The sequence below is a fragment of the Rhinolophus hipposideros genome (genome assembly GCF_964194185.1).
Source record: "Rhinolophus hipposideros genome assembly, chromosome: 23".
Classification (NCBI taxonomy): Eukaryota; Metazoa; Chordata; class Mammalia; order Chiroptera; family Rhinolophidae; genus Rhinolophus; species Rhinolophus hipposideros.
In genome coordinates, this window is record NC_138069.1 from 14,730,159 (window position 1) to 14,756,735 (window position 26,577).

Genomic DNA, 26,577 nt, shown 5'->3' on the forward strand with positions numbered 1-26,577 from the left:
AGGGTCGGAGGGTTGGAAATGTCCCATATGGGCCGTACTAAACATACCTACAAGAAGAAAGAAGGAGTCTTACCCTAAGTCCAGGAGAGAATGAGGCGTATAGGGGACAGAGAAGGCAACAGGGAGGCCCAGGAAAAGATCAGGGCCCACCCGATGGCCTTGGGGCCCACTGGAGCTGGTGGAGGAAGCAGGGGCAGCGTCCTGGAACAGAAAAGGCTGAGAGGGCTATGGTAGTCCTTTTCTGACCTTATCCTTGCGTCCTGCCAGCTCCACCTCCAAAACATCCCAGCGCTCCCAGCTCTGCCCACGTGCCATGCTCCCCTCTGCACTTCTTCAGTCCACTGCCTCCCGTTCCCAACCTGCTTCCTCCCATCCTCTGATGGCAGACAGTGATGCCCGGCCCCGAACCCTTCACAACGGGCATTTCTGATGATAAACAGTAAATCCCTTCCCCTCCAGGATCTGCCCCTGCCTGCCGTTGGCCTTGTCCCCACACACACCCTCACTTTGGCACCTGTCACACTACCTCTTCCCCAGGGCCCTTGTAGGGGCAGCTCCCACTTCAAGTACACTCGAACCCAACCTGACTCCTCAGTTAACCTGACTCACCTCTCAGATCTCAGCAACGCTCCTGACTCCCCAAAAAAGGTTGGGGCTCTGATCATAAGCCTCCAAGGCCTACATGCTCTGTGTGATTCTCTGAAATGTGTCTGCCTAGAAGCACCAGGAGGGCAGGGACCACAGACCTGGCACAGCGCCAGACAGGCAGACATCCAGTCACCACTTGTGGAAGGAACCAGCGGCTGGGTCACCCTGTGGCCCTGCAGCTCCAAGAAGCACGAGAGGACATGGCTGCCGACCACAGGCAGGCACCCCCTCCCTGCAGGAGCAGTGGTCTGGGAGGGGGAATCCAGGGGAATCCTCCAGTTTAGCTGCTACCTCCCCACACGTGACAAACATCCACCTTCAGGTGGTTCTGGACCCATCCCCAGTGTGGCTAGTTCTTCCCATCTTCTGCGGAACCACAAGAACACAGAAGCCCTGAGTCCTCCAGCGTACGGTACGGCTGATCTGTCCTGAAGCTCCCTAACTGCAGGGGGACGGCTATCTCTGTACTGTTTGCAGAGAAATGCCAGGCCGTTCCCTGAGCTTCACAGCACCCCAAGCCTCAGAGACGGGCTCCGGGGCCGGCTGACTCAGGGCAGCTTTGGTCACTCTCTGGGGATGAGCTGACGTCAGCGCCCACCAGACGGGTTGGGGCCAGCAAAGGGACACCTGAGGCCCCAGAGGAAAGAGATCAGTTTCTCCTGGGAAATGGCAGTCAATGTACATGTCCTTCTCCAGGCTCACTGGTCCACTCCCAGGACAGCTGTGCCTCGGCCTTATTAAGTGGATGTGAGCACCACATGGCTGCCTGCTGTTCTGAGAAATGGGGGTTCTGAAGCTTAAAGAAGGTGGGGGTGGGGGAGACAGACAGAGAGAGACAGAGAGAGAGAGAGGCAGAGAGAGAGAGAGAGAGAGAGGCAGAGAGACAGAGTAAGAGCGAGGACGAGCCCACAGAAAAGCAATAGCTGACAGAGAGAAGCAGCGATGGACAACCCCAACCCTCCGCCTGAGGCCTGGGGGAGGGGTGCGCAGAGCACAGGAGAGGCAGGGAGGAGGGCTGGGCCCCCCAGCCTCAGACACTCAGCACTGGTTCCAATGGCGGCCTAGCACTGCCCCACCAATCCACAGCCTGGCTGTTCCAGGGAGAGTGTGATCCGAGACAGGCAGCCGAGAGCCCTGCCAATGCTCTTTGCGGCAGCTGAACTACGAATCCAGGCCTGGCTAGCTTTATTCTCCTTAATTAAGACAATTTTTAGGCTCACAAAGACCAAAGTGGGCCGGACACCAAGTCTCTTCCCAGGTGGCAAGCACCTGGGCTCCCCGGGGCCCCTCCAGGGCAACTATTCTGAGCCCCTGCCCAGAGCCAAAGCTCCCAGAAGAGGCAACTCCAGGTTTCCAGAATCTTAAGATTCAACATCATTCCCACCCTTGGCTCTTGGTCTCCTGTCTGCTATGACTGTGACAGTTCCCAGACCGAGCTGCTCCATCCCACTGCTCATCACCCCTCCCTATGCTTCAGCCACGTGACCTTTCATTCCACGAAGGGCTGATCCTGGCTACTTCTGGCCTTCGATCTCGCTGACCCCTGGGCTTGCACACTTTGCCCTGACCAGCCCCCCACCCCGCCCTTTCCCCTCCTCATCAGCTCTGAGGTTTCAGCTTAGCAGTCATTTCCCATAGGACCTCCCTCCTGATGCCTCAGAAATCCTGGGTTCAGAGCCCTGAGGAGGGGTCCCCACAACATCCCTGCCTTCCTGGTTCAGAGCTGGCACATTTCTCAGGAGCATTCACTAATGAGGAGAGAAGGATGGACAGAAGACACATGGGAGGGGGCCAGGGTCAAAGGGCCAGAAGCAAACACAAAGCAAAGTGACAGGGGCCAGGGCAGGCCTGGACACTCACCTTCTCAGTAACCAGATCGTAGAGCAGGGTGACCACGCGTACGGCCAGCACCTCTGTGCCCTTCTCCTTTACCAGGCTCCTCAGAACTTGCAGCCCCCCCAGCTTCAGGAACTGCTGCTGGGCATAGGGGAAGTGTCGCAGCAGGGAGCACAGTGCAAACAGGACCTGGGGAGACAGACCCAGAGGGTGAGGGGTGAGGAGCCACACAGAGCCGGCCCTACCCCAAGGCCCACAAAAGGCAGCGAGAAGTGTGCCAACTACCCCAGTCCAGCCCCCATTCTTTCTGGCACCACCCACTACCCTAGGTACAACTACACCCCAGAACCCAAGTCTGGGAAAGCCAGGAGACACATGAGACACTTAACATCACCCAGTGGACAAACAGAGGGCAGGAAACCAGGGTGTGGAAGCCAAGACCACACCGTGGGAACGGCACCCGGGCCTCCAGACGCCCTGCATGCTGCTGTGCTGCTTTAGGTGAGTGGGACCGCTCCCCAGTGGACGGCCACTCAGGCCGCCTAAGGTGACATGCACAGCCTAGAAAGGGACCCTTGCCTTTCAGGCTCCATGGATGTGCTGGGGGCTGGGTAGGAGCGAGCAGAAACCCACCTTCTTCTTTGCTGGGAGAGGCTGCTCCGTGGCCAGAATGACTAGCAGCTTCTGCAGGGCTCCCCCCTCGATGGCCTCCACCTGGACCTTTGGGTTGCTGGGGGAAAAGCAGAGGAAAGCATGACTTTGCACCTGCTCACCAACCTGGTCGTACACCACTGTGCCCAGCCCAGGCACCGGCGTGGTTAGGGAGCTGATGCCATACCAGCAAAACTTGGGGAGAGACAGTGTCCACAAAGGGGGTTCCCACTCTGCACAAGCCAGAACTTAGACGGGGAACAGACTACTTAGTGTGGAGCCACCTGTACAATGGCCTGTGGCACAGCTGACAGGGCCCAGGGCCCGTGCCAGCCTCCCACTGCTCAGCAGCCAATGGGCTTGGGGGATCTGAGAAGCGAAATCACCAATTCCATTTGAAGGTCCTTCTGATGCTGAAGGCGCTGTCCTCCTATGGTAAGCTTCCTCCATGCTCCCCAAACCATGTGGGGTGCTCCTTCCATCACCCCAGGCACATCACACACTGAGGGGCAAGTACCCGTGGGTCCTAGGAGCAGGGACCCATTCCTCTTTTCTCTGCGCCTCGGTGGAGCACACACACAGCACGTAGTGAACGGTCCCGGGAGGAAGACAGGAAGGAAGCACAAGGTCCAGGGAGCCTGTGAATCCCTGAGCAGATCCAACAACAGGAGCAACCCAGGGCCTCCCCACCAGACCTCCATTCTGTGAGCAGCTGTATTCTCCGCGCTCAGCACAGAACCTGCCGTATCACAGGACCCTGGACAGTAGGGAATGCATGAACAAACACATGTATACAACCCTGATTGTGCCAAGCAACAAACGAGAAACTGAAACACTCAGAAGCCAGAGCTGCCTCTGGGACGCCTTTCCCCAATCTGGGCTAGAGAAAGAGTGATGAGATTCAAACAAACATTTCAGGCACAGCTCTCCTGGTTGAAAGGATGCGGGGTATGGAGGGTGAGCCTCCATTAGGGCAGGATACCAGGCCCGGGACACGGCTAGGAACCCCAGCAAGATACCCTTTGCAGGATCCTTGCTTTCTCAGATCAAATTAGTGATGAATTAAGGAACCAGTGCCAAGCACAGGGACCTATGTAGTTAGGCCTGTGAGGAAAGTCAAGGCTCCCTCAACACACACGTACGGGGCTTTAGAGAAGAAAGGCAGCAGGCTCACAAAAAGCCTGAGGTCAGCAGCAAGGTGAGGGGCAAGGCCAGAGGTCAGACAGCCCACAAAGGCAACAAGTCTCCACCAGGCTCCGGCTGCCTTTCCTTAGCATGGCCCCCAACTCCCTGGAGACCCCAAAGCACCTGTTCCCCCCCCCCACCAACCTTGGCAGGGGGTCCTCATGGCATCCTGGAAAATGAGGCAGGGTGCAGACAAATCAGAGGGAGTTGGCTCCTGGTCCAAAATCCAGTGTAAAGGGAACACGGGTAGTAAGAAAGCATGCACACTGCTGCTTGTGGGAGAGGGTCCATAAAAGCTGGCCAAGCGGCATGCTGGTGGGGCCCGCGAGAGTCATAGATGGCCCACCCTTTCTCCTACCAGGCACCAGCTTCAAGGTTCAAAGCAGACAAAGCAGACCTGCTGTAACGTGGAAGGAGCCCTCATGCCTCTGAGTCCCTTGGCAGCCTCTCGGCCAGAAAGGACATGCAGGGTGGGTTCCGACCTGTCCTACTGCAGCTGCACTCATGTCTGAGGAGCAGCCCGGAGATGGGCTGGGGGCTCTGGGGAAGGGAGGCTGATGGGCAGGTGGGGGCCGATGCCTGGGGGCCTGACCCTGCTCCCCCAACTTGAGAAAGGCAGCTGTTTCATCAAAGCGTGAGCTAATTAGGGCTGTCTCTGCCCACGTGGGCCTGAGGAATGCTCACCCGCAACAGGCAGGGTCTAGGAAAGGACAAAGACCGCTGAGAAATTCACACAAACGTCAAATGCTGCCTTTTGAGGAAGGGGGGCCGGCGAGGCACGACATCGCGTCAGCTGCGGGGAGTCCCACCCAAGAGTCCCATCCTCCGGGGCCTCAGAGTGACAGAGACAAGGCCTTCCAATGACAGCACACGAAGCTTCGCCTTGTCTGCAAAGCTGCTGAGAACAAGACCCAGAGACAAGACAGTCATCCAGCAAACCAGAAAGACAAGATCAGAGCTCGGGAACAGAGGGGGTGTCCAAGGACCCCGGTCTGAGCACACTGGGTCCAGGGACAGGACCAGCAGCCTGTCACCAACACGAGGTGGTACTGGGGGCGGGGAGAGACAATAGGCAGGAGACTTGGACTCTGCCTGCCCACGTCTTACCTGGTAGAAGGGGAGAGAAGACTCAAACCTCTAAAGGGAACCAAAGCACAAACAGGGGCAAAAGGGGCAGGCACGTACTGTGTAGGCAAATCCTCCAGAGAAGGATAAGTTGATTGGAAGTAAAGGAAAGATGCCAAAAGCCAGTAAGAGATATGGCTTCCCTGGTACTTCTCGTCCACGGGAGCACCAGTCCTAGGAAACGTGGAGAGGCAAGCCACCACGAGGTAATTGCTCAGAGAAGCCCACGCGCAGGACAGATCCTTGGGGAAGCTCGGCCTGCTCTATGCCATTCAACACGGAACAAGCCAGGATCCACACGTATGAGAGGCGTAACCACCGGCTTCTACTGGTGTCAGAGTGAGTAAATGAATGAACCTAAGGTCTGTAGGGGTTCAGGAAAGAACAGGTAAGTCTGGGTTAGAAGAGCCAGGACGGATGGGAGGTGAGACTGTAGGAAGCTGGCGTAGAGGTGAGGAAGACAATCTGCGGAGAGGAGAAAGGGTAGATGCTCAGGGAACAGCATTAGCATATTCAGAGAGGCAAGGAGACCTTTCAGTGGAAAGCTGCCTTGGAGAGTCATTGAAAATGGGCCTGAGGGGCTGGCCTGGTGGCTTGGGTGATTGGAGCGCTGTGTTCCTAACACCAAGGTTGCCGGTTCGAGTCCCACATGGGCCAGTGAGCTGTGCCCTCTACAGCTAAGATTGTGAACAACAGCTCTTGCTGGAGCTGGGCTGCTGTGAATTGCCATGGGCTACCGTGTGCTGCCATGAGCAGCCAGTGGCCAGCGTAAGCGGCCTGCAGCCGTTGAGAGCTGCCCTGAGCTGCTGTGAGCGGACCGACTGACAACCAGCAACCGACTGACTCAGCTGGGGGAGCGCAGCTCCTAATACCAGCATGGGCCAGGGAGCTGTGCCCTACACAACTACCGTGTTTCCCCGAAAGTAAGACCTAGCTGGACCATCAGCTCTAATGCATCTTTTGGAGCAAAAATTAATATAAGACCCGGTCTTATTTTAACATAAGATTGGGTATAATATAATACCAAGTCTTATATTAATTTTTGCTCCAAAAGACACATTAGAACTGATTGTCCGGCTAGGTCTTATTTTGGGGGAACTTGTTTCTGACTGAGAAACAACGGCTTGAACCGGATTGGGGGAGGGGGACGGAAAAAAGCGGGGGGAAGAAAAAAGAAAATAGGGCTGAGAGGTGCAGCTGGTCATAGTGCCAAGGAGGTCTGCTGGCTGGGACCAAGAAGGGGCGACAGGACCCAGACACTGCCCAGCAAACGGACCCTGCTCCTGCTTCTCCTTCCTCAGCCTACACCCAAGGCAAAATGGGAAGTGGAAAATAAGTGCTGCTGGGGCACAGATACCAGAGAGAACCCAGGAGCAGGACCTTGCTCAGAATAGTAACCTCAGGGATAGGAGATAAGCTAGAGGACACTTGGAGCCAGGCAGAGCCACCAGTCCCAGGCTCTGGCAATGTGGTCAGTGCCTAATTTGCCCAGCAACTCTTCAGCCCCACCTCGCAGCACGGATACCCTTTCCTCCCTTCCTTTGAGACACTGCTGCCTCTCCACTCCTTGTGGTCCTGATGGGGTAGGTCTCAACTCCCCAGGCTACAGGGGAAGGCCTGTGGACCAGTGCTGGCCCATGACAGCCCCCCATCACCAGGGCCTCAGTGGGTGGCTCAGGACTGGGCAATCAGAGCCCCTCAGTCTCCTACACTGGAGTCAGGACAGAGAAAAGCTCTCTTCTCCACAAGGTAGGTGGCTGTAAGCCAGAAGCATCTGCAGCCATGCCAGCAGCGGCCAGGTCCCACCCCATCCCCATGGGGGAAGCCCATTTAGATGACAAGAGAATAGAGCTCATACACGGTAGAAGGAAACCAGAGGGAAAGAGAAAGCCTGATGCCTTTAGTCACTTGCTGAAATCACTTTCATAAGGCAATAAATCGACTTTTTCACCTGCAGCAGTCCAGAAGGGCCTGGGTGAGTAGAGGACCATGGGCCAAATGTGGGGAGCCAAGTAGCCTCAGCAGCCCTGGGCCCTGACAGCTTAAATGAGGGCCTCCACATAACCCTGGGCCCTGCCTGAGGCCTCAGGGCTCCACACATTTCAGGGGTTCCATACAATACCTTCTGAAAATAGCCTTTTAGTGCCGCCCACTCAAGAGGCTGAGGAAACGCAGCAGAGGGAGAGTGGGGAAGATGTGGCTTACATTTTCAGATGGCATTCAGTCCATCCAGGCAGGGACAACAGAAGCAAAGCCCGTTGTTTCTTGAGCAGTCTGTCCTGGAGGGGCAAACGCCAAGATGTTCTCAGCCTCTTTCTTTCCAGGCAGCTCTGCCTTGGGCTCTGAAAACTCAGTGCTGTGTGCTTTGAGGGAGGAAAAGCCCAACACAGCTTAGAGTGAGGTCTAGGGAAGGGGCCAGGGCCAGGCCTGGAGAACCCTTGGTGAGAATCTTGTGAACAATGGCTGATGACCTTGGGCAAGTCCCTTCACTTCTGTGTCCTTGCTATCTTGCGTTTAAGAGAGCACAGCTAATAATGCCAAAATGCCAGTCGATGCATGTGACTGAAAGGTTATGATTATAGTGGGTTTGCTACACAGAGGCCTGACGGTATCCTTGAGAAGGCAGCTTTGTTCAGCCCAGGTGCCTTGGGTACGTAACACTGGCCTCATCCGCCTCCCGCCTGCAGATTCCAGACCAGAGCTGCAGAGTTTGGGGTGGGAAGTCTTACTGGCTGGAAGGTGGGTGTCCTGACAGTTGGGGATTTGAGTGAGTTAAAAGGGCAGGGACCTGGTATACCTTAGTGACATCAGTGGCGCCGATGTGCTCAAAGTCAACAAAAGGATATTAAGGATGGAGCTGGTCTCCAATGAGATAAATGGGAATAAACCTCGTTCAGGGCAAAGCCGGTTGGACTGAATAAATACCATTAGCACTTGGATTCCTGGGATGTTCACAATCAGCAGGCGAGTCAGCTGCCTGTGTGCAGAGGGGCAGCAGCAGCTGCTACTCTGTATTCTGGGGGGAGGGGGGGGTGGATTGCAAAAATGGAAGTGATTGCATTTGCAGAAACCAAACCGATTGGGTCAGGGTGACCGATGTGGGCAACCTACCAAAGGTCAGAGGACCGATTTTAGCTAACCCAAGCCAAGCAAGTGTCTGGGGTGGGGGGTGAAGCTGATCTCAGGGTGTGCAGCCAAGCTGGGCCGGGGTGGGTGGCATGAAAACGCTGCCCAGAAGCACTCAGAGACAGGAGCTGCCCTTCTCCGTCCCTGGCACTCAGGACAGGCTATGTAATTTTCAGGCCCAGTGCAAAATGGAAATGTGGAGTCCTTTTTCAAAAACGAAACGGTATTTCAAGATGGTGAGGGCAGAGCATTAAACCAAGCTCGGGCCCTTCTCAGTGTGGGGTCCTGTGCAGCGGTACAGGTCACATGGCCACAAAGCAGGCACGGCTGGCACCATGGGTGTGTACAAAGAAACAGAAAATGCACAGAAATACTGCTGGGGTGAACAGAACTAAAAGGACTGAAAAAAAGGAGAACTGGAAAAGGTGGAGCTCTGGGATGGGAAATGAGGATTAGGTTGACACATTAGATGGGGGCTGAGAAAACACTAAGGTGAAACCCCTGCAGCGGAGCCCATGTCATCCAGAGGCCCAGTCCCAATGTAGACTTATCCATGGGACACTGGGGACACATCGGGGTACGTGCCCCCTCAGAAGTCCTCAATATTTCTAAGTAGGACAATATCATTTCTTTTCATTCTCTTAATACAGAGGGGGAAACTGCCATTTTTCTGAAATGCTTCTGGAGAAGGTGCTATGCGGTGGGGCAAGGCGGCTTATCTCAGGGGATACGTGGTCAGGCTGAATCACTGGTGGGCCTGCCTGATGACACTGTGCACGCTCACCTTCTCGCCCACAGAGAAAGATTCCTTCTCTCGTGGCCTCATCCTGTCCGTGCCCTAGCGTGTGGCCTTGATCACCTGTGGAACACAGGATTTACAGGACGTACACTCCTGAAAGAGGTAGGTCCATTAGGGATCTACACTAGCCTGCCATCTAGGGATTCATAGGGGTAAGCAATCAATCCATCAAGATATGGACAATTACCAACTTGAATAAAAACAGAATAGGTTCATCAAAAACATAATTGCCACATACCACTCTTCCACAGGAAAGTGAAGAAACACAACACCTGGCCTGTAAGGAGCCTTATACCAGCTAAGTGTGGAGGGAACCACACCGGGCTCCTCAGAACTTCCATTTGATACTGGGGGAAGGATAGGAGTGTCACTGGACCCACTCATATATAGTTCCCAACCAGAAGCCAGCCACGTAAGCAAACGTTGATGCCCACAATTCACGACTCACAAGAATGTCTCTAGCATCTCCTTACACACGCACACACACACTGATAATCTGCCCACCTCTGGAGAGATGAGGGGTACCAAAATGTCTACAGACCACTGGCAGCTCTCAAATGCAGCTCTGTATCACAGTCACCCGGGGTACTTTCTCCCCTTAAATCATTTCAGACTGGTCACTTAGAAAATTACAGAAAATTACACAGGAAAAATAACTGAACAGAAAAGTTGCGAAATAGTCGAAGAACTCCATCAAGAGTCACCAATTGTTAACAATATAGCAAACTTTCTTTCGCTATATAGATTTACACATACTTTTTCTTTTCCGGAACATTTGCTGCCCCTTTACTCCTAACTATATCAAGTGCGAATTTCCTAAGAACCACAGTACACTGATCAAACTCAGGAAATTAACAATGATACATGATCTATAGATTGTTAGACTTTAATCTATAGATCATCAGATACTTTAGAATATCCTTTAAAATATCCTTTTTAAAAACACAATTTTGGTCCAAAGTCCAATCCAGGACTCCGTGATGTATTTTGCAGACGCTCTACGCCTCCTTTAACCTTGATACGTCCTACCTTAGCCTTCCTTTGTCTTTCATGACATTGACAGTTTTAAAGAACACAGGCCAAAAAAAAAAAAAAAAAAAAAAAGAACACAGGCCAATTATAGAATGCCCTTAGTCTGGATTCGTCTGACGGGTTTTTCATAATTCAATTAAGGTTATGCACACTGGCGGGAATAGCACAAAAGCAATGTTAACCTCTCAGCGCGTCATATCAGGAGGCACGTGATATGAGCCAGGCCCACAACTGCTCATATTCACTTGGATTACTCAGTCATGGGGGCATCTGCCAGATTTCTCCACTAGGAAGATACTATCTGTCCCTTTGAAATTAATAAATATTTTGTGGGGAGACACCTTGAGATATGAAGACTGCCTGTTCATCAAACTTTCACCAGTAGTTCTGGCCTTCATCGATAATTCTTGCTTAATTATTATAATGATGCTTGTCAATGATATTCAAACTCCATCTGATTTCTTTTATCTGTATGTGTTGACACTACGTGAAAGAAGAGGTTTTCCTTCTTCCTCATTCATTCATTCATTCATTCATTTATATCACTGTAGATTCATGGATTCTTATTTAACCTATGGGTTATAATCCATTTCTATCATTATTTTGATGCTCAAATTATCCCTGATTTAATCACCAGAACCTTTCCATACTGGCTCCTGCGTCTTTCTGACACATTTCCATCATTCTCGGAGTACTTCCTTACTTTCTGGCACAAGCTGTTCTTGTATAAGATATTGTACTTTTCCCCACCAGCTATGGAATCAGCAATTTCTCTAAGGAGCACATGGGGGCACTTTTCGAAAACAACAGATTCTAACCTTATCCTACACATATTAAATCATGACCTCAGAAGATGGGGCTCAAAAACCTGACTTTTGTAAATGCCCCTCATGATTGTCATCAGTTGGCCTAGCACTGATTTGAGCCAGACTGGAGCAATAGGGAGGTAACCACTGAACAAGGCAGCCTAACATTAGCTTTTTTTATTTTTTAATTTTTTTATTGGGTAACAGTGTGTTTTTCCCAGGACTCATCAGCTCCAGGTCAAGTCGTTGCCCTTCAATCTAGTTGTGGAGAGCGCAGCTCAGCTCCAAGTCCAGTCGCCATTTTCAATCTAGCTGCGGGAGGCACAGCCCACCATCCCATATGGGAATTGAACTGGCAACCTTGTTGTTGAGAGCTTGAGCTCTAACCAACTGAGCCATCGGCCACCCACCGGGAGCTCAGCAGCAGCTCAGCTCAAGTCATTCTCTTCAATCTCGTTGCAGGGGACACAGCTCACTGGCCCATGTGGGAACTGAACTGGCAACCTTGTTGTTAAGAGCACGCACTCTAACCAACTGAGCTAGCCGGCTGCCCCAACGTTAGTTTTAAACTCTTCCTATTGCTAGAGAAATGTCTTCTGATTGAGCTGAAATCTGCTTTCATGAAGCTGATACCCACTGGTCCCAAGTCTACCCTCTCAAAATAGAGAGGGCTGCCTGGCCCTGCCCTGCCAGGTCGGCCCTTCTGAAGCTTAGGAGCAGCCAACTGTTCAAAGAAAGCTCCCCTCTGACGATGGGGCTTCACTGGATCCCGCAGACATTGTCTGTGTGACTCTGGAAAGCCCAGTGCTCCATGGGATGCCGTGCCATGTGCTGACAAATCCCTACAGAGGTGGTACCAAAATATACCCACAGGGCTCCAGCCAGGCCAACCGCTCCAGAGTCCAGTGGGCCCAGGCGCCTCTGCTCCTAATGCCTCAGGCCACATCTAGGCTGTGGGTACTGGTGTCACATTACTGACGCACACTGGGCCTGCCCACGTCAAATCCCTGGATGCTGTTCACATGACCCTCTGATGAGCGAAGTGGTCCCCAACAAAGCCCTGAACACAGCAGGCAACAAGCAAGTGACACACAATATGGGTAGTGTAACACCACAGGTTTGCTTCTCAGTGGTAAGAATTACTTTTTTAACATGAACATGGGTTATTTATAAAATTAAAAATTTAATAACAAAATTTAAAATGTCACTTGGCTCCCTGGGCCCTTCATCCTAGCCTGTCATTATTCTTTTGGATTCTCATCCTGTCACGTACCCAACATCTTGGTTATCCCCTTGTGATCTGTGTCCTCTGTCCCCAAGTCCTCACATAAGAACTTGAGCACAGGTTGGACAGGACAGAGTCTGACATGAGCTCTTTGGCACATCACTCCCGTGAAGGCTCCGCTGACACCGAGCCATTTATATAAATCAACATTAGAGCTGATCACTCACGTAGCTACACATCCACGTGTCTTTATCATCATTTCTCTACCTGACCTATTAGATTATCATAACATTCTGCCAGATGCTTTCCTGAATGGCAGGCTCCCTCTGTATCTATAACATTGGACTAATCTCCCTGGCTGGCAAATCTTTCTGAAAAAGGAAATTAGAATTGTTAGGGAATATAAGAGAGTCTTCTGGGGTGCTTAGGTCTACGAGGTATGATAAAAAAATATGTTGAATGTTTAAATTTAAAAAAATTTATTACAGTAAAAGACACATTGCCATTAATCCCCCTCAAAAGAATCCCCCTCCCTTCAAACACACTTATCCCATCGTTCTTGCCACTTTCTGAAGCAGTTCTGGAAGTCCTCTTTTGTGAGTGTCTTTAATTGCACTGTCATGGCTGCCTCGATGTCCTGAATCGATTCAAAAGGTTTACCTTTCATTTTGACTTTGGGGAAGAGCCAGAAGTTGCACGGTGCCATATCCGGTAAATAAGGTGGATGAAGATATACCGGAATGTTTTTATTTAACAGTAACTGCTGTATTAAAAGCGACGTGCGACAAAGAGCCTTTCCATTGTGATCAAAACATATGGTGAATGCTGCTGCCAAGTGCCACCCAATGGAAAGGCAGGGATCTTCAATAAGGGAAGTGGCGCATCGAACCTTAGCAACAGTGTGTGACAAGTTTCAACTTATTTCGTTGAGAGAAGGTGTATTTTAAAATGTGCCATAAATCATCCTCCATTATGACAACACTCTGTGTCACACATCGCTTCTGGTAGTTTCTGTCAAAAACATTACACTGTGTCCTCATCCACCTTATTCACTGGATCTGGCACCGTGTGACTTCTGGCTCTTCCCCAAAGTCAAAATTATTCAGGACATCGAGGCAGCCATGACAGCGCAACTAAAGACACTCACGAAAGAGGACTTCCAGAACTGCTTCAGAAAGTGGCAAGAAGGATGGGTAAGGGTGTTCGAAGTGAGGGGGAGTATTTTGAGGGGGATTAATGGCAATGTGTCTTTTTTTGTAATAAATTTTTTAAAATTTAAACATTCGCTGTATTGTTTGATCACACCTCGTTATTTCTTACCCTGGGTGCTGGTTATATGGATATATTCACTTTTAATAAGTTATCAAGTGGTATGTATAAGATTGATGCACTTTTCTGAGGGAGGGAGGGAAAGAGGAAGGAAGGAAGGAAGGAAGGAAGGAAGGAAGGAAGGAAGGAAGGAAGGAAGGAAGGAAGGAAGGAAGGAAGGAAGGAATTAAGCATTAAATTAGTTTGGCAAGACCAGTTTTTACCAAACTCATGCTAGCTCCAAGAAATCATCTCCTCTTTAGAAATACTCACAAATCATGTCTCAAAAACTTGCCGTTATTTCTCAAACCAAAATAGTTACTCATCCTGTCTCCTTGCCTCTCTCTCAACCCCCATGATGCCATAAAGATTCACACACACAGATGTCATGATGATGTCCATAAATTTTCATTTGATTTTTTAGATTCTAACTAATTTGGAAAAGCCAGTGGCTCTTTTCCTTCTTCCTCACACTCTTGGGCTCAAGTTCCTCCTTACCATACTTGTTTTACTCTTTCTAGCAGGAAGGCCATTCTCCTTAAAGGAGAAGTCAAAGGCAAAATAGAAATAAACACAGGATGGAGGTGCCCCTCTCTTTCATCCACTAAATGAATCATCTCACTGAAGCAGGAGGCCAAAAGACTTCCTTGCCACTCCCCTCACTCTGAACACTAACTGCTCAGGCAGGTGCTTTTCTCTTAGCATCCCAGGTCTCTCCCACCTGGTATTCCTGACAGTACACTCAGAGTGACCCTTCTTCTCTATCTGTTCTTGGTTAGAGGACCCTTTTTCATCTCTCAGACAATAGCTCAATTCCAACTGCTCCCTACGTGGCCATGTTGGTTTCTTTAGGTGTCTCTTCTCTTTCTTGCAGTAATCACGTATGACTATATTAAGCACATTTCATTTCTCAAACTATGAGTCATCTTTCCTCTTGAAGCTCTTCATCAGACATGATATGTCCTTTTTCCTGAACCTTCTAAAATCTGCTTTCCCCCAAACTCAGGGAATTCTGCATTTCCCTTGGCTTCTGAAAACCTGGCCACTTTCTGCTAAGGTCCCTGACACTTTCACTTCACCAAACAAATACTTCCTGTTGCTCAGAATATAATTTCAGTGAGACCCTTTTCCTTATGCCTTCCTTAATCATCTGAGAGAGAAAACAGTCAGAAAAATGTTCTCTCAAGTTAGGAATTAAAGCAAGTCAAGAATTGATCAGAGTATTATTTCCTGTGGAAGGACATTTCCAGCTGCTGAGACTTGTAAAGACCTACAGTGAGTGTCACACAAACTTACTTCTGCACCAGTTTTATCATCTCAATTCAAAAAGCCTCTTCTACACTGAGGGTAAATAGCTGACATCTTTTCCTAGGGATGGTTTGTTTTTTGATGGGCTGAGAGCCAACAGTCTGAACTTTTGTTTCACAAAAAAGCCCAAACTCAGTAAGCAAACTAGTGAATAAGACCTGCTCTGGGGTCAGAGAGGAGACCTGGGTTCAAGTCCTAGCTCCAGTGTTTTCAAGCTGTGTTACTAGGGTAAGTTGCTAAACCTCTCTGGACCTCTGTTTCTTCATCTGTAAAATGGAGATTAATAATGTTTCTCTCATGGATTGTTATAGGGATGAAATGTGATAATACATAAAGAGATTAGCACAGTTTCTGACAAATACCAAGCACTCAAATAACAGTTGTTTTATCACAATATATTATATACTATTTAATGAAAATTACTATTGTTACTTTTCTGCTAATAAAGAGTGCCTGGGGTTTTCGGGGTTTTCAGAAGTGGGAGGGGCTACCTGTGTAAGGAACAAGGAAAAATGTACCACCTCCCACTGAGTGGCCCTAGATTCTCATTCTCAGCTTCTCTGGCTAAATAGACAAAACCAGCTCAGAAAGGATTCATGGGGGAGAATGAAATTAATAAGCTGGAGGGAAAGACTGGGAGGAAGGATGAAAGAAGCTAATTAGAACTGGCTAAAGGGTGGGGAACACGGAAGAGAGAGGGCTAAAGAGAAATTATCTGTGGCCTATAATTATTCAAAGAATGTCTCCCAGTAATTGTCTCAGGCAGTCTGCAGGAGGCGAGGTAGGAATCACAGGGTTAAGCAAAAGAAAATTCAGGCTAAAACATATGGGAGATTTTTCACACAGTGCAATTTATCAAGTTTATTAGAGAACACAGAGAGGGTGTTACTTTAGGTTATCTATATCAGCTGGTGGCATAATTGTCCCCTTAGTGCTGGGGGCTGCGGGACAGCAGAGCAAGCCAGATCCCTCAGGGTAAGAGGGCTCCAGGGAAAATCTCCTGGCCAATCCTTGTTCCAAGCTATGGTCAATACTCCTCTCTCAACAGGCCCTTTCTGTCTCAGGAAGAACTTCCTTCCTCACCCAGATTCTGTTCTCAAGAGTTCTAAGATGTGTGCTGGGAAATCAATCCCTCCAACCTCATCTCCTCAATCAGAGCCAATGGAATCAAGCGGGGCCTATTTTGCTTTTGCTACACGACTGCAGAAATGTTTATGAATGAGCCATCTCTTAATAGCAAAAGGAAAGGCAATGATCGTGGGATGGTCTATAGCTGAAAATGACAACACTGAAATGCTTCGATTACAGGATTTGGAAGTCATATAGACTACAAATCTCTCTGCTGTGCAACATACATAACAAGTCCCCAAAATATCCTTTGTTTGATGAGGTTTTGCTCAGAGATTTAAGGTTTCTGACAGTCTAAATATGGTGAACAATATGGTGAACCATCCAAATATTCTGCATCCCTGGTATTTGGAAAGATCGTTATGAACAATTAGTTCTAGTTCTGAGAGGCAAGTGCAGCACCCAGGCTCCTGGTTTTCCATGGGGGTGAGGAGGTTGGGTGGGGGGACCACCATGGCCTCCTCGGCCAGCTCCACTTCATGTGGCTGGTCTCATGGCTCAAGTGCCCTAGTCACATCTCTCACATTGTGACAGAGGAGACAACTGAGAGCAGTGGGTCTGCTGGTTCCCTGGCCAGGCTCTGGGCTCACCAGGTCTCCTCCAGGTTAAGTCACAGAGCTTCCTTTGATGCAGGAACAAGACTGGGAGGCCTGACCTTGCCAGGGGCCCTTAAGCATGACTCACCAGAGACAGTGGAATTGGAGGCCTAAAAGGAAAGTGAAGACTTCCCATTCTGTGGAGATCTTTAAGAACTGGAGAAAAACCCCAATTATCCACAGCTTCTGGAGACAGAATGATGGAATGTTTGGTTGGTGAGCATGCTATTTGTCTGAGGCTCTTTTCCCAGTCAGCTGGCTGAGAAATTCTGACTGGGCCCAGAGTGCACAGGGTCATCTTGGGGCCAGAGCAAAGGATGAAAATAGTTCCTGCCCTGTTAGACAAAATTAACAGCCAACAGAGACACGCAGAGAGGTACTTTACTGCACAAGTCACTGTGTAAGAGGGGTGACTTCAATATGCAGTGTAATCTCAAAAATGGAGGAGGGCTTAATCAGGAAGTTGTCCTGGAAGAATGACCTTGGCAAGATCAAAAGTCATTAAGATAGGAGGAGAAAGGCTAAGTATCTGTATGTATTACCCAACTGAAATCAGATAAAAATCTACTTTTCTTTTCAAAGAAAATGTTAAGAATCACCTTCCACAAACCCTTTTAACTCTTTTTCTAATAAATCATTGAAAGGCCTTCTGCTAGAATCATTCTAACGCCTCTGAAAAAGTTACACTCATAAAATAGTTAATGTCAAAATGTAAATGGTTTGTTTAAGATTCAGCAATTGTTGCTGAATCAAACACAAAATCTCTATGGCTTGAATAGCAAGGGAAACAAAAGGCTTGACGATTTAGTGCTCGTTAAAGCCTGTCTGGCTGAATTTTAGATTGCAACTTAAAAGAAAAAACATTAAACCAGTTCAAGTGTAAACTGACATATGCACAGCAGTTTTCAGCTGCCTGCAAATGGGGCAATGACACCACCTGGGATGTGACCTGCACACACCAAGGCTGAGGGTATGTATGGTCCCATGTCTAGGGTGTAGGAGAGCTTGAGGTGAGCAGACCCCCCAGATAAGAAAGCACCTGGGTCCCAGTAGGGCTTGAGTTTAGCACTGCAGAGGGGACCAACCCCAGTTAGCTTGTTCCCCTTTTCTGGCCTTGCTTGTCGGACACTTCCACGAAGCCACAGGGGGACTCCTGCCCCGCTGAAGCTGAGACAGGCTTGGTGACCCTCACAGGCGCAAGTCTGGTCTTAGAAATAGTCCTTTGTGGTAGGCTTGTGGGATGCTGGGCAGAATGTTTGTCGAAATCCTCTTGCCCACTGGGCTACAAAAGTGCTTAAAATTTCACCATCTGGGATTTATTTCTTTTTGTCTTAAAGATAAGTCTGTCTTTCAGGGTCCCCTATTAAAATGCCACTGCCACTGGGTTGGGAGAACCAATTATGTGTGAGTAGGGTGACCATACAACTTATTGTCTAAACTGGGACACATTTATGAGCGAAAAGGAGGCACTGGGACAAGAGGCATAAACTGAACATGTGGTCAGCCTCTTTACAAGGCTTTGTGTTAGGATCAATGGACAATACAAACGTGAATAAAACACTTCCTTATTCACCCACCTGGACACTGAGCTGAGGGGCAAAGGATCCTGGGAACAGGCCAAGGCCAGGCATCCACGGGGTGGGATGTGGAGAAGATGGCACCCCAGGGGGAAAGATAAAGGTAAGAGTCCAAGAAAGCAGCTTCACAGTGGCAAACACAATAGGCTCTGGAGCCAGACAGACCAAAGTTTCAATCTTAGACCTTCTCTGCATGATTTAATTCATCTGTCTACCCAAGCTTCCTCATCTGTGAATGAGAGTTATGTCATAAGGTCGTGGTGAGGATTCAATGAGATATTGACTATAACAGTGCCTGGCACATAACATTCAATAGGTTCAATATTTGTAGCAATATCAGAACCAGCCTTCTGCTTAAAAACCTCAGCTATTTCTATACATGCCCAAGACAGATGGTGGAGGAGAGGCAGGAAGAGAAAACAACACCAACAGGGCATACTTAGCTTCTTCCCCTCCCGCAGCCTCCACTCCAGGGCTGAGCGCTGGAAGGGCTTTGACGGCAGCAGCTCCTGGGTGGACCAGTGACTTAGGTTGCCTTGCGTTCCTGGTGGCTCTTCTGGGCTTAGGCTTCACTCACTGACCCCACCCATCAGCTACAGCTCCATCGTCAACTCCTGGAGGCAAATGCCATCCATCTGGCTTCCTCTGCTCTAGTTCCCTCAGGGGCACCACACATAGAAGCACCTTTCCAAGGAAACTGAGTCCCAGCCTGACTGCCCTGGATAATGCTATCTGGTGAGTAATAGTACATTCTCCTGAGCCTCCTGGGACAATGGAAATGCAAAACTAAGGGCAGCCCCTGTCGGCCATTGAGGGAATGGATTCTGGAGTGCCACCATTTAATAGTTTTCCATTGCTTTTCATATGTGACCTCATGTAATCCTCATGACAACTCTATGAGGCAGATACTATAATTACCCCACTTTACTAATCAATAAACTGAGTCACAGAAAGTTAAGCAATTTTTCCCAACATCATATAGCTAATAAGTGGCAGAGTTCTGAAAGCTCTAGAGCAGGGGTGTCCAAACTGCGGCCCGCGGGCCAACTGCGGCCCGCAATCCATTGTTAATTGGCCCGCAGCAAATTCCAAAAATATATTTAGTTAAATAAACCAGGTGAGGCAATACGTACTTCACCTCAAGTGAGTGGCCCGGCTGTTTGTGTATTTTACCGCATATGGCCCTTGGTGAAAAACGTTGGAAAAAAGTTTGGACACGCCTGCCCTAGAATAGGAGCTAAAAAACCAGATTCCACCGGGGCTACACCACAAACAACTAGCTGCATGGCTAGGAAACAGTCCTTAACTTATCTAAACTTTACTTCTATTATCTGTCAAGAAGCTGTGCTACTTAACCAAAGGATTAGCATGAGTGTGAGTAACAAATAATACAAGACAAGGGAAATCACTGTACAAGTGTTTAAATGCCATGGTGCCACTGCTATTGGTTAGTTTCAGAGAAAGGGACCAGGACGGAGAAGAGGGAGCCTGGTCCTCTGCTATACTCCCCTTTGCAGGGCCCTGGCCATTCTGTCTCAGGGTAAAGGAGGAATTACATTAAAATAGTGGTTTTCAAAGTGTGGCCTCTGGACCAGTAGTTATGACATCACATGGGAACTAGTGTGAAAAACATTCTCGGGCCCCAATCCAGACTTAACTGAATCAGAAACTTTAGGGGAGGGGCCTCGCAATCTGTATTTTAATAAGCCTTCCAGAGACTTCTGATGCATGCTTAAGTTTGAGAGCTACTAGGCTAGAGGGTCCCTGGACAGATGACAGGCTGGGCTCTCTCTAGTCCTGGCCAGGAAGGGCCTGCTTCAGGGGCCTCAGGCAGAGCCCACCTTTTGCTAAAAGACTCAGGCCCTGAAGGCCACTGCCAAGAAGATGAAAAGCTCTCAATAAAACCCAGACCTACATAGCTGCACTGATCAAAATACAATAAAGAAGAAAGTGAGAAATCTAACAAAAGGAAAAAGCAGCTTCGGTGGGGACAAAATACAACAATCTTCTGTGGGAGATGAGAAGCATAAAAGAGATGTTAGATGTTCAAAGAACCAAATGTCAAAATGACAAAAAAATATACAAGAATAAAGACAAAGTGTGGACATCAATGCCACACAGACCTCAGTCTAATGATGGCTGTCGCAGGAAACAACAGCCCCCACCCCCAAGATTGAAGCCTGCTCTCTCTCACCCGCAACATGACAGCCTATATAAATAGTCTTGAGGAAAAAAAATACCAGCAATTAGTCACTGAATCCTGCTTGTTGGAATGAGGAAAAGCTTGTGAAAAGTCACCAGAGGCTCTGGTGAGAAAAGCTCAGCTAAGGAGGCCCTGCAGACTGAGGGCGGGAGTGAGATCATTAAGGCAGAAGGCCTGTGGGGTGTTGGGGGCAGACTTTGATGCCTGCCAAGTCTTAACCTGGAAGGGAAATGGAGGGCCTGGCCACAGGGCTATAATGAGCTCCAGCCTGGGCCCACGTCCAAGTGGGAAGGTCTTTAATGTGCACTTGGGCCTGAGGCGGGGTGGGGCGGGGAGTGCAGCAGACCCTGCCCTGGGCTGTGGGCACCCGGGAGGATGAGGCAGTATAACACAGAGCCTCCCTCTGACCCAAGTGCCTCCATCACAGAAAGCCTATCGGCCACATATAGGTCCTCCCTGGCCCCCAGGAGTATGCCAGTTGGAAGCAGTTACAGCAGCAGTCTCCGGGCTTCCATTCAGGAAGGAATCTGCTGAGAATGACCCTATGGCACAACTGCAATGTGCTACGCTCTCTACTGCCTCTGCCAGGAGTGCCCTTCCTCCACCCTCCTCCATCCCTGCCCGTCTTCATCTGCCTAGTCACCAGTCCTCCAAGTCTCACTGCAAACACTTCCTCAGGAAACCTCTGCTGGCCGCCTAGCCTGCACGGCCACTGCTATGCATTCCCAAGGCCCCCTTCCGCCTTCACGACACTCTTACACTTGGTCAAAGTCTGTTTCCCCTGCTAAACCATCAACTCCCTGAAGGACATGGACTGTGCTTTGTTACCTATTCACCTGTCACCTCAATTCCTTCAATGTTCTAGCCCAATGCCTGAAACTCAGTGAGCAGGAGCTGCCTCAAGGGATGAGGCTGGTTTGGTGCCACCCCCTGCTAGGACACCAAGGCCTGGATGGCCAGGCCCATAACTAGGCATGTGGATGGGTTGGGCATGACCTCCCTCCCCTTCTGAGCACCTTACCCACTCCAAGAACTCACACAGGGTACATCCTGGCCAGTGTTCTGAATTTTACCTTCTCTACCCCTCCCCCTCTAGCTTGATTCCCTTAACCACTCTGTGTCCCCATCACCACACATGTCTGCCTGCTTGAGAAAAGGGATACAGAGGGGGTATTCAATGACCCCTAGGGGACGCCTGCTGGAGTATCTGCATTTGCCTACAAAGAGAGGTAATACATGTATTTTTAAAAAACAAAATACAATTAATTCCCACTGGTGTTAACAGAATTTTAGGCAGCTACAGGAGAAAAAAAGATTTGGGGGCCAGGATCCTCCCCGTGGTTCCTGAAATCGACCTCCAGTAGGTAACTTCCACCTCTGCTGTGTCTCAGAGCAGCCCTGATTCAATCCGAAGTTAGGCACCGCTGGCCACCAGAGCCAGGCAGTCACAGGCATGTCCACAGGTGGCCACTGTCATCTCCTCAGCCAGATCTCTCCTGGCTGTCCTTGACACCAATCCTCTGGCTAAAGACAAGAAACCCTAGGCTAGGCTAGAACTTCTGCATTCTTTTCTGGTACTCCAACAGCAGTTAAACTTTCCAGACCTCTGTCAGGTCAGCATGGCATCAGAGATGGCTCCTTGGCTGCTCTCCTCCTTCTGCAACACCCCAAATTCTGCTCCATCTAAGTCACTCGCAGCCAGCTCTGCCTGGGGGGTGCTGGATGAACTGACATGCTGGGGATCCACTGAGGAGGTGGCATAGAACCCACAAAGGAGCACAAACATTGGAAGAGGGCAAGGTCAAGTTGACAAATACCATACAATGAGACAGAATTGCATGAACTGCAGTGGCATAATGTAGCATAACAGATGGATTAGATTTATTCTAAGAGCTGTAAAAGTAAGTAATTAAATAAAAATATGGAGCAATGAATCTGCCACAGAGAGACATCGAACAGCCTCACGAAGGCCCTGCAGCTGGCACAAGCAGCCTGGGAAAGAAGCAGTGGGCAAGGAACCTCTAACACTGACCTGATGTTTTAAGCACAATAAATTCGCACCAGCTCAAGCTGGGCACCAGGGCACAGGGAGCTCAGCAGACTGGTGGCTGCAGTGTGATGCCATGGGAGCACAGTCCCATCTACATCTGAGAGATGGCAGCCTGAGGTAGAAGGATAAACTCCTCACCACTGGCGTGTTTGGCAAGGCCCCGGCAAAGTGAGACTGCCAGGCTGTATCTATCTCTGCAGAAGGAGAGGAAGGAGATGAAAAATGCATGCATGACAAGAGTCACTGACACTGAGAGGCAGGCGGGAAGATCCAGGCTCAGGCCTCCGCTCTCCTCCCGAAGGCTGGTGGCAGATGGTGAGGGTACAGTTACCCACATAAGAAACATGAAGTGAGTACCCAATGTGGGAAGTACAGTGTTGGGCTCAGGATTCCACCAAGGAAGCAGCTTTCTTGGATATGACATTAGCAGTTTGGAAGCAAATAATTAGATCAGCTGGAGGCTGTTTTGTATTAGTCAGGACTATTTTTAAGGGAACAGAACTGAATTCATATTTATCTAAGGGAAAAAAGAAAGTTTGTGGGGTCCCCTCGTGAAAGACAACAAAAGTAAAAGCATAACTGGGTCCAGAGGCTCAAGCTGGCTGCCAGGCTCTCACAGGCTGTACCTCTTGGCTTTGCTTCCCTCTCCAGACGAGGCTGCTGTCTCCAGGCAGGGCTGAGTCGGATGGCCACTGGTCGCCCCTAAGCACATAAATCCCAGCAAAACGGGGTCTCCCTCTCAAATGGTATAGGACTTTGGCCCTGCTTCCGTCAAATGCCCGTCCCTACACTAATCCCTGAACAGATGGAAGAGGCACTATGAACGGCTAGTGTAGATCCTATGACCGACCAGCCCTAACTGCGGAGGGAAGAGACAGGGCACAAAGATGAACAGCCTTACCTGACTACATGGTTCTGATGAAGCAATCACCAAAGGAAAGGAAGTGTGCCAAAGGAGGAAGACGGAGGAATGTGTTAACAGACAAAAAACAACATAAATAAGAGCCTTCACAGCTCACCACACTGTTTCACCTCCCCTCGAGCCATGATACTGAATAACCATCGGCTGTTTGGGGCTAGGTTGGCAGTCAGTCCAGGTACGTAACAGTCTGCTGGGCCTCTGCTGGCAGAGATCAACTTTGACCTTACTAACTGTGAGAGCCCCAATGGCTCTGCTGCTCGTCCCTTTAAAAGCCACGCATGGGACCGTGCAGACACAAACAGCTCCACAGTTGGGAAACCCACACAGTACTAAAGCATAAAGCCCCCAGGCAGCCAACTTCTAGTGCGCGTTCCACACACACTACTGTGACTCTCCTTCCCACAGCACCAACCGTGGAGAATAAACTTCTCCCATCCTGGAAACCTCAGCACAGCACCTTTGGTAAGAAACCAAGGATGGGGATGAGGCTCAGCCCAGAACGCTTCCCATTCATATCAATGGCTCCCTAGGGCCGCTCTCCATTCCAAGATACTCCTACCTCCCGGAGAGGAGAAGCAAGTATTTCAGGTACAGAAACAGAAAACCCACCACACCCCACTGCTACAAAAGCCTCCACCTGCTCAGCACCCAGCCCACAGGGCTCACTGTGGGGCTCTTCCCCTAATCTGGCATGAAGGCTCCACTGCACACCCCTTTAACTCCCTCATCAGGCCCCAGTCAACAGCCTTGTCATCTCTCTGGTTAATTATCAAAGCAGCTTCCCTTCTCAAGGGACCCTGGAGACTCAGACCTCCTTCAGGCCATACAGGTCACATTCTTCCTCCAAAAGGAAGGAACTCTGTCAGGGTCTCTGGGAAGAGCTGAGACATATTCAGGAGGCCTCTTTGTTCCAAGGCCAACTGGGGACAGGAGATCGTGAGGACCCTTGGCAGCCAGACCCCACAGAGACATCTCTAGGCTTCAGCTCCCAACCTCTGCACATTCTTAAGTGATTCCGTCAAATTTACCATTGACCTGGGGACCTGCCCTAAGCAGTGATACTGGACAACACTGGCTACCAAACTCCTTCTGCCACTGAGACCTTCTGTAGAAATGCAGGAAAATGAAGCTCAGCTCCCATGTGGAGCAGCTAAATGCTCTGCCTAGGCCTGATACTCTGGAGCCACATTGGAAGGTCTGGTTCAGTGCAGCCATGCTGGGCCCAGATGTACGAACCTCCATCCAGACTGGAAAGCAGCTTACCAGAAAGGGCCCTCTGGCCTGGAGCATTTGGAGCTGGTCTGGCTCTTCCTCCACACACACTACAGTTTACTGCTGCTGTGAAGAGCCCCAGGGAAAAGAAAGCTGCCACCTCCCACTTTGTCCCTGCCCTTCCGAAGCATATGCTAGAACCAACCACCAGCCACAACCTGGAATGAACCTCAGTAACTATGAACCCCAAACAGCTCAAACAACTTTCCTTGAGCCACAAACTAAATGAATGCGTTTTTTCAACCCAAAGAAACAGTTCAAACTGCAATAATCTTTTACCCCATTCAAAACTATTGAACTTGGACAAACCATGTACATCAAAATAGTACCTGAATCAAGAATTGAATTCTCCTCCCCTGAGACAAAGAGGGGACTATTCTGGTAACTGCAGGAACCCCAGGTCCAGCAGATCCAGGGCAAATGGTTCCTGGGTCCTCAGGAGAGAGCAGAAAGAGGGGTCATAAAAACAGGAGGGAAGATAGCAACCTCAGGGCCAAGGCCCCAGTGGCTGGACGTAGTAGTTATTCAGCCCCCAACAAAGAGAATATGACTGACAGAGCCCGGGCCCCGGTATTCATGAATGATGCCTCACTGGCCACCGGGCTGAAGGATCTGAACAAACTGTTAATCCACCCCCAAAACTCAAGCCAATTAAAGGTTGTATGCCATGAGGGTTCAAAGGACTGATGTCGAAAAATCCAATACCAAGTTCTGTTATATGTCTTCATTTTATTCTACCTTTTAATTGGAAAATCAATAAGCTCATGGTAGAGACGGATGGGTAGCTCAGTTGATTAAAGCGCGAGCTCTGGGCAGCAGGGCTACCGGTTCGATTCCCACATGGGCCAACGAGCTGTGCCCTCCACAACTAGAATGAAGTCAATGAGCTGCTGCTGAGCTCCCAGATGGCTCAGTTGGTTGGAGTGCGGGCTCTCAACCACAGGGTTGCCGGTTTGACTCCCACAAGGGATGGTGGGCTGCAACTAACAACGGCAACTGGACCTGGAGCTGAGCTGTGCCCTCCACAACTAAGACTGAAAGGACAACAACTTGACTTGGATGGAGCTGATGAGTACTAGGAAAAACACACTACAGTTCCTCAATTAATAAATAAGCTCATTCAAATATCATAGTGCGAAATAGAAAAAAGTCCCTCTTTCTCATAACCTCATACTCTTAAACAGCTGATTTTCATATTAGAGATTTAGAAATATATATGCACTATAAATTTATACATACATTTTCACTCATTTGCATTTTATCGAATGGATCATTACAACACATGGTCTTTTCAATGTAGAGACCCTATTTTATGGACAGGAAAAGGTCTCCTAGTGTAGTCCCCTGGTGCTAAATAAAGCAGCAAACAAAAAGGAAGAGGGTGGTCAATCATATTTTAAAAGACTCTAGGAAGAGCTAACATTCCAGGCCTTCCTCGCGGAAGCATGAGCCTTGGCTCCGATAGGGCCTCCCTCTGGCTCAGAAAGAGAGAAGGCCGCCTTTTAAACCATTCCTCCTGGGCAATCCCATTCTGAAATGGCACCAATGCCTCCCCCAGTACGTCATTCCAGGGCTCTCATTCTTCACCCTCATGCCTGTCATCACCTCTGTCCTCTCCCCTGGGACTCTGCCCTACAGCCTCCATGCTCCTCTGAAACATCGCCACTTGCAGGGCTGAGCAACTGAGAACAACAGGAGGGGGCCGCACGGCGTCCACATTCTAATGCCAGCTCCCAAGCACTTGTACTGTTGAATAATTGAGAGAGGAGAATAATCCACT

The 26,577-nt window shown here is 49.6% G+C and overlaps 1 protein-coding gene across 5 annotated transcripts in view; it reads right to left on the reverse strand.

Moving 5' to 3' along the window:
- Positions 1-26,577, reverse strand: part of SIL1 (SIL1 nucleotide exchange factor) — a 186,527-nt gene that overhangs the window by 5,981 nt on the left and 153,969 nt on the right. For 4 of the 5 annotated variants that reach the window (XM_081035640.1, XM_081035637.1, XM_081035638.1 and 1 more), the window contains 2 exons: positions 3,118-3,214; positions 2,509-2,673 (listed from right to left, as the gene is read on the reverse strand). In XM_081035640.1, coding sequence (XP_080891766.1) covers positions 2,509-2,673; positions 3,118-3,214 — 262 coding nt within the window. Of the gene's footprint in view, positions 1-73; positions 202-2,508; positions 2,674-3,117; positions 3,215-26,577 lie in introns of all 5 variants that reach the window. The other variant, XM_081035641.1, reaches the window with a different exon arrangement.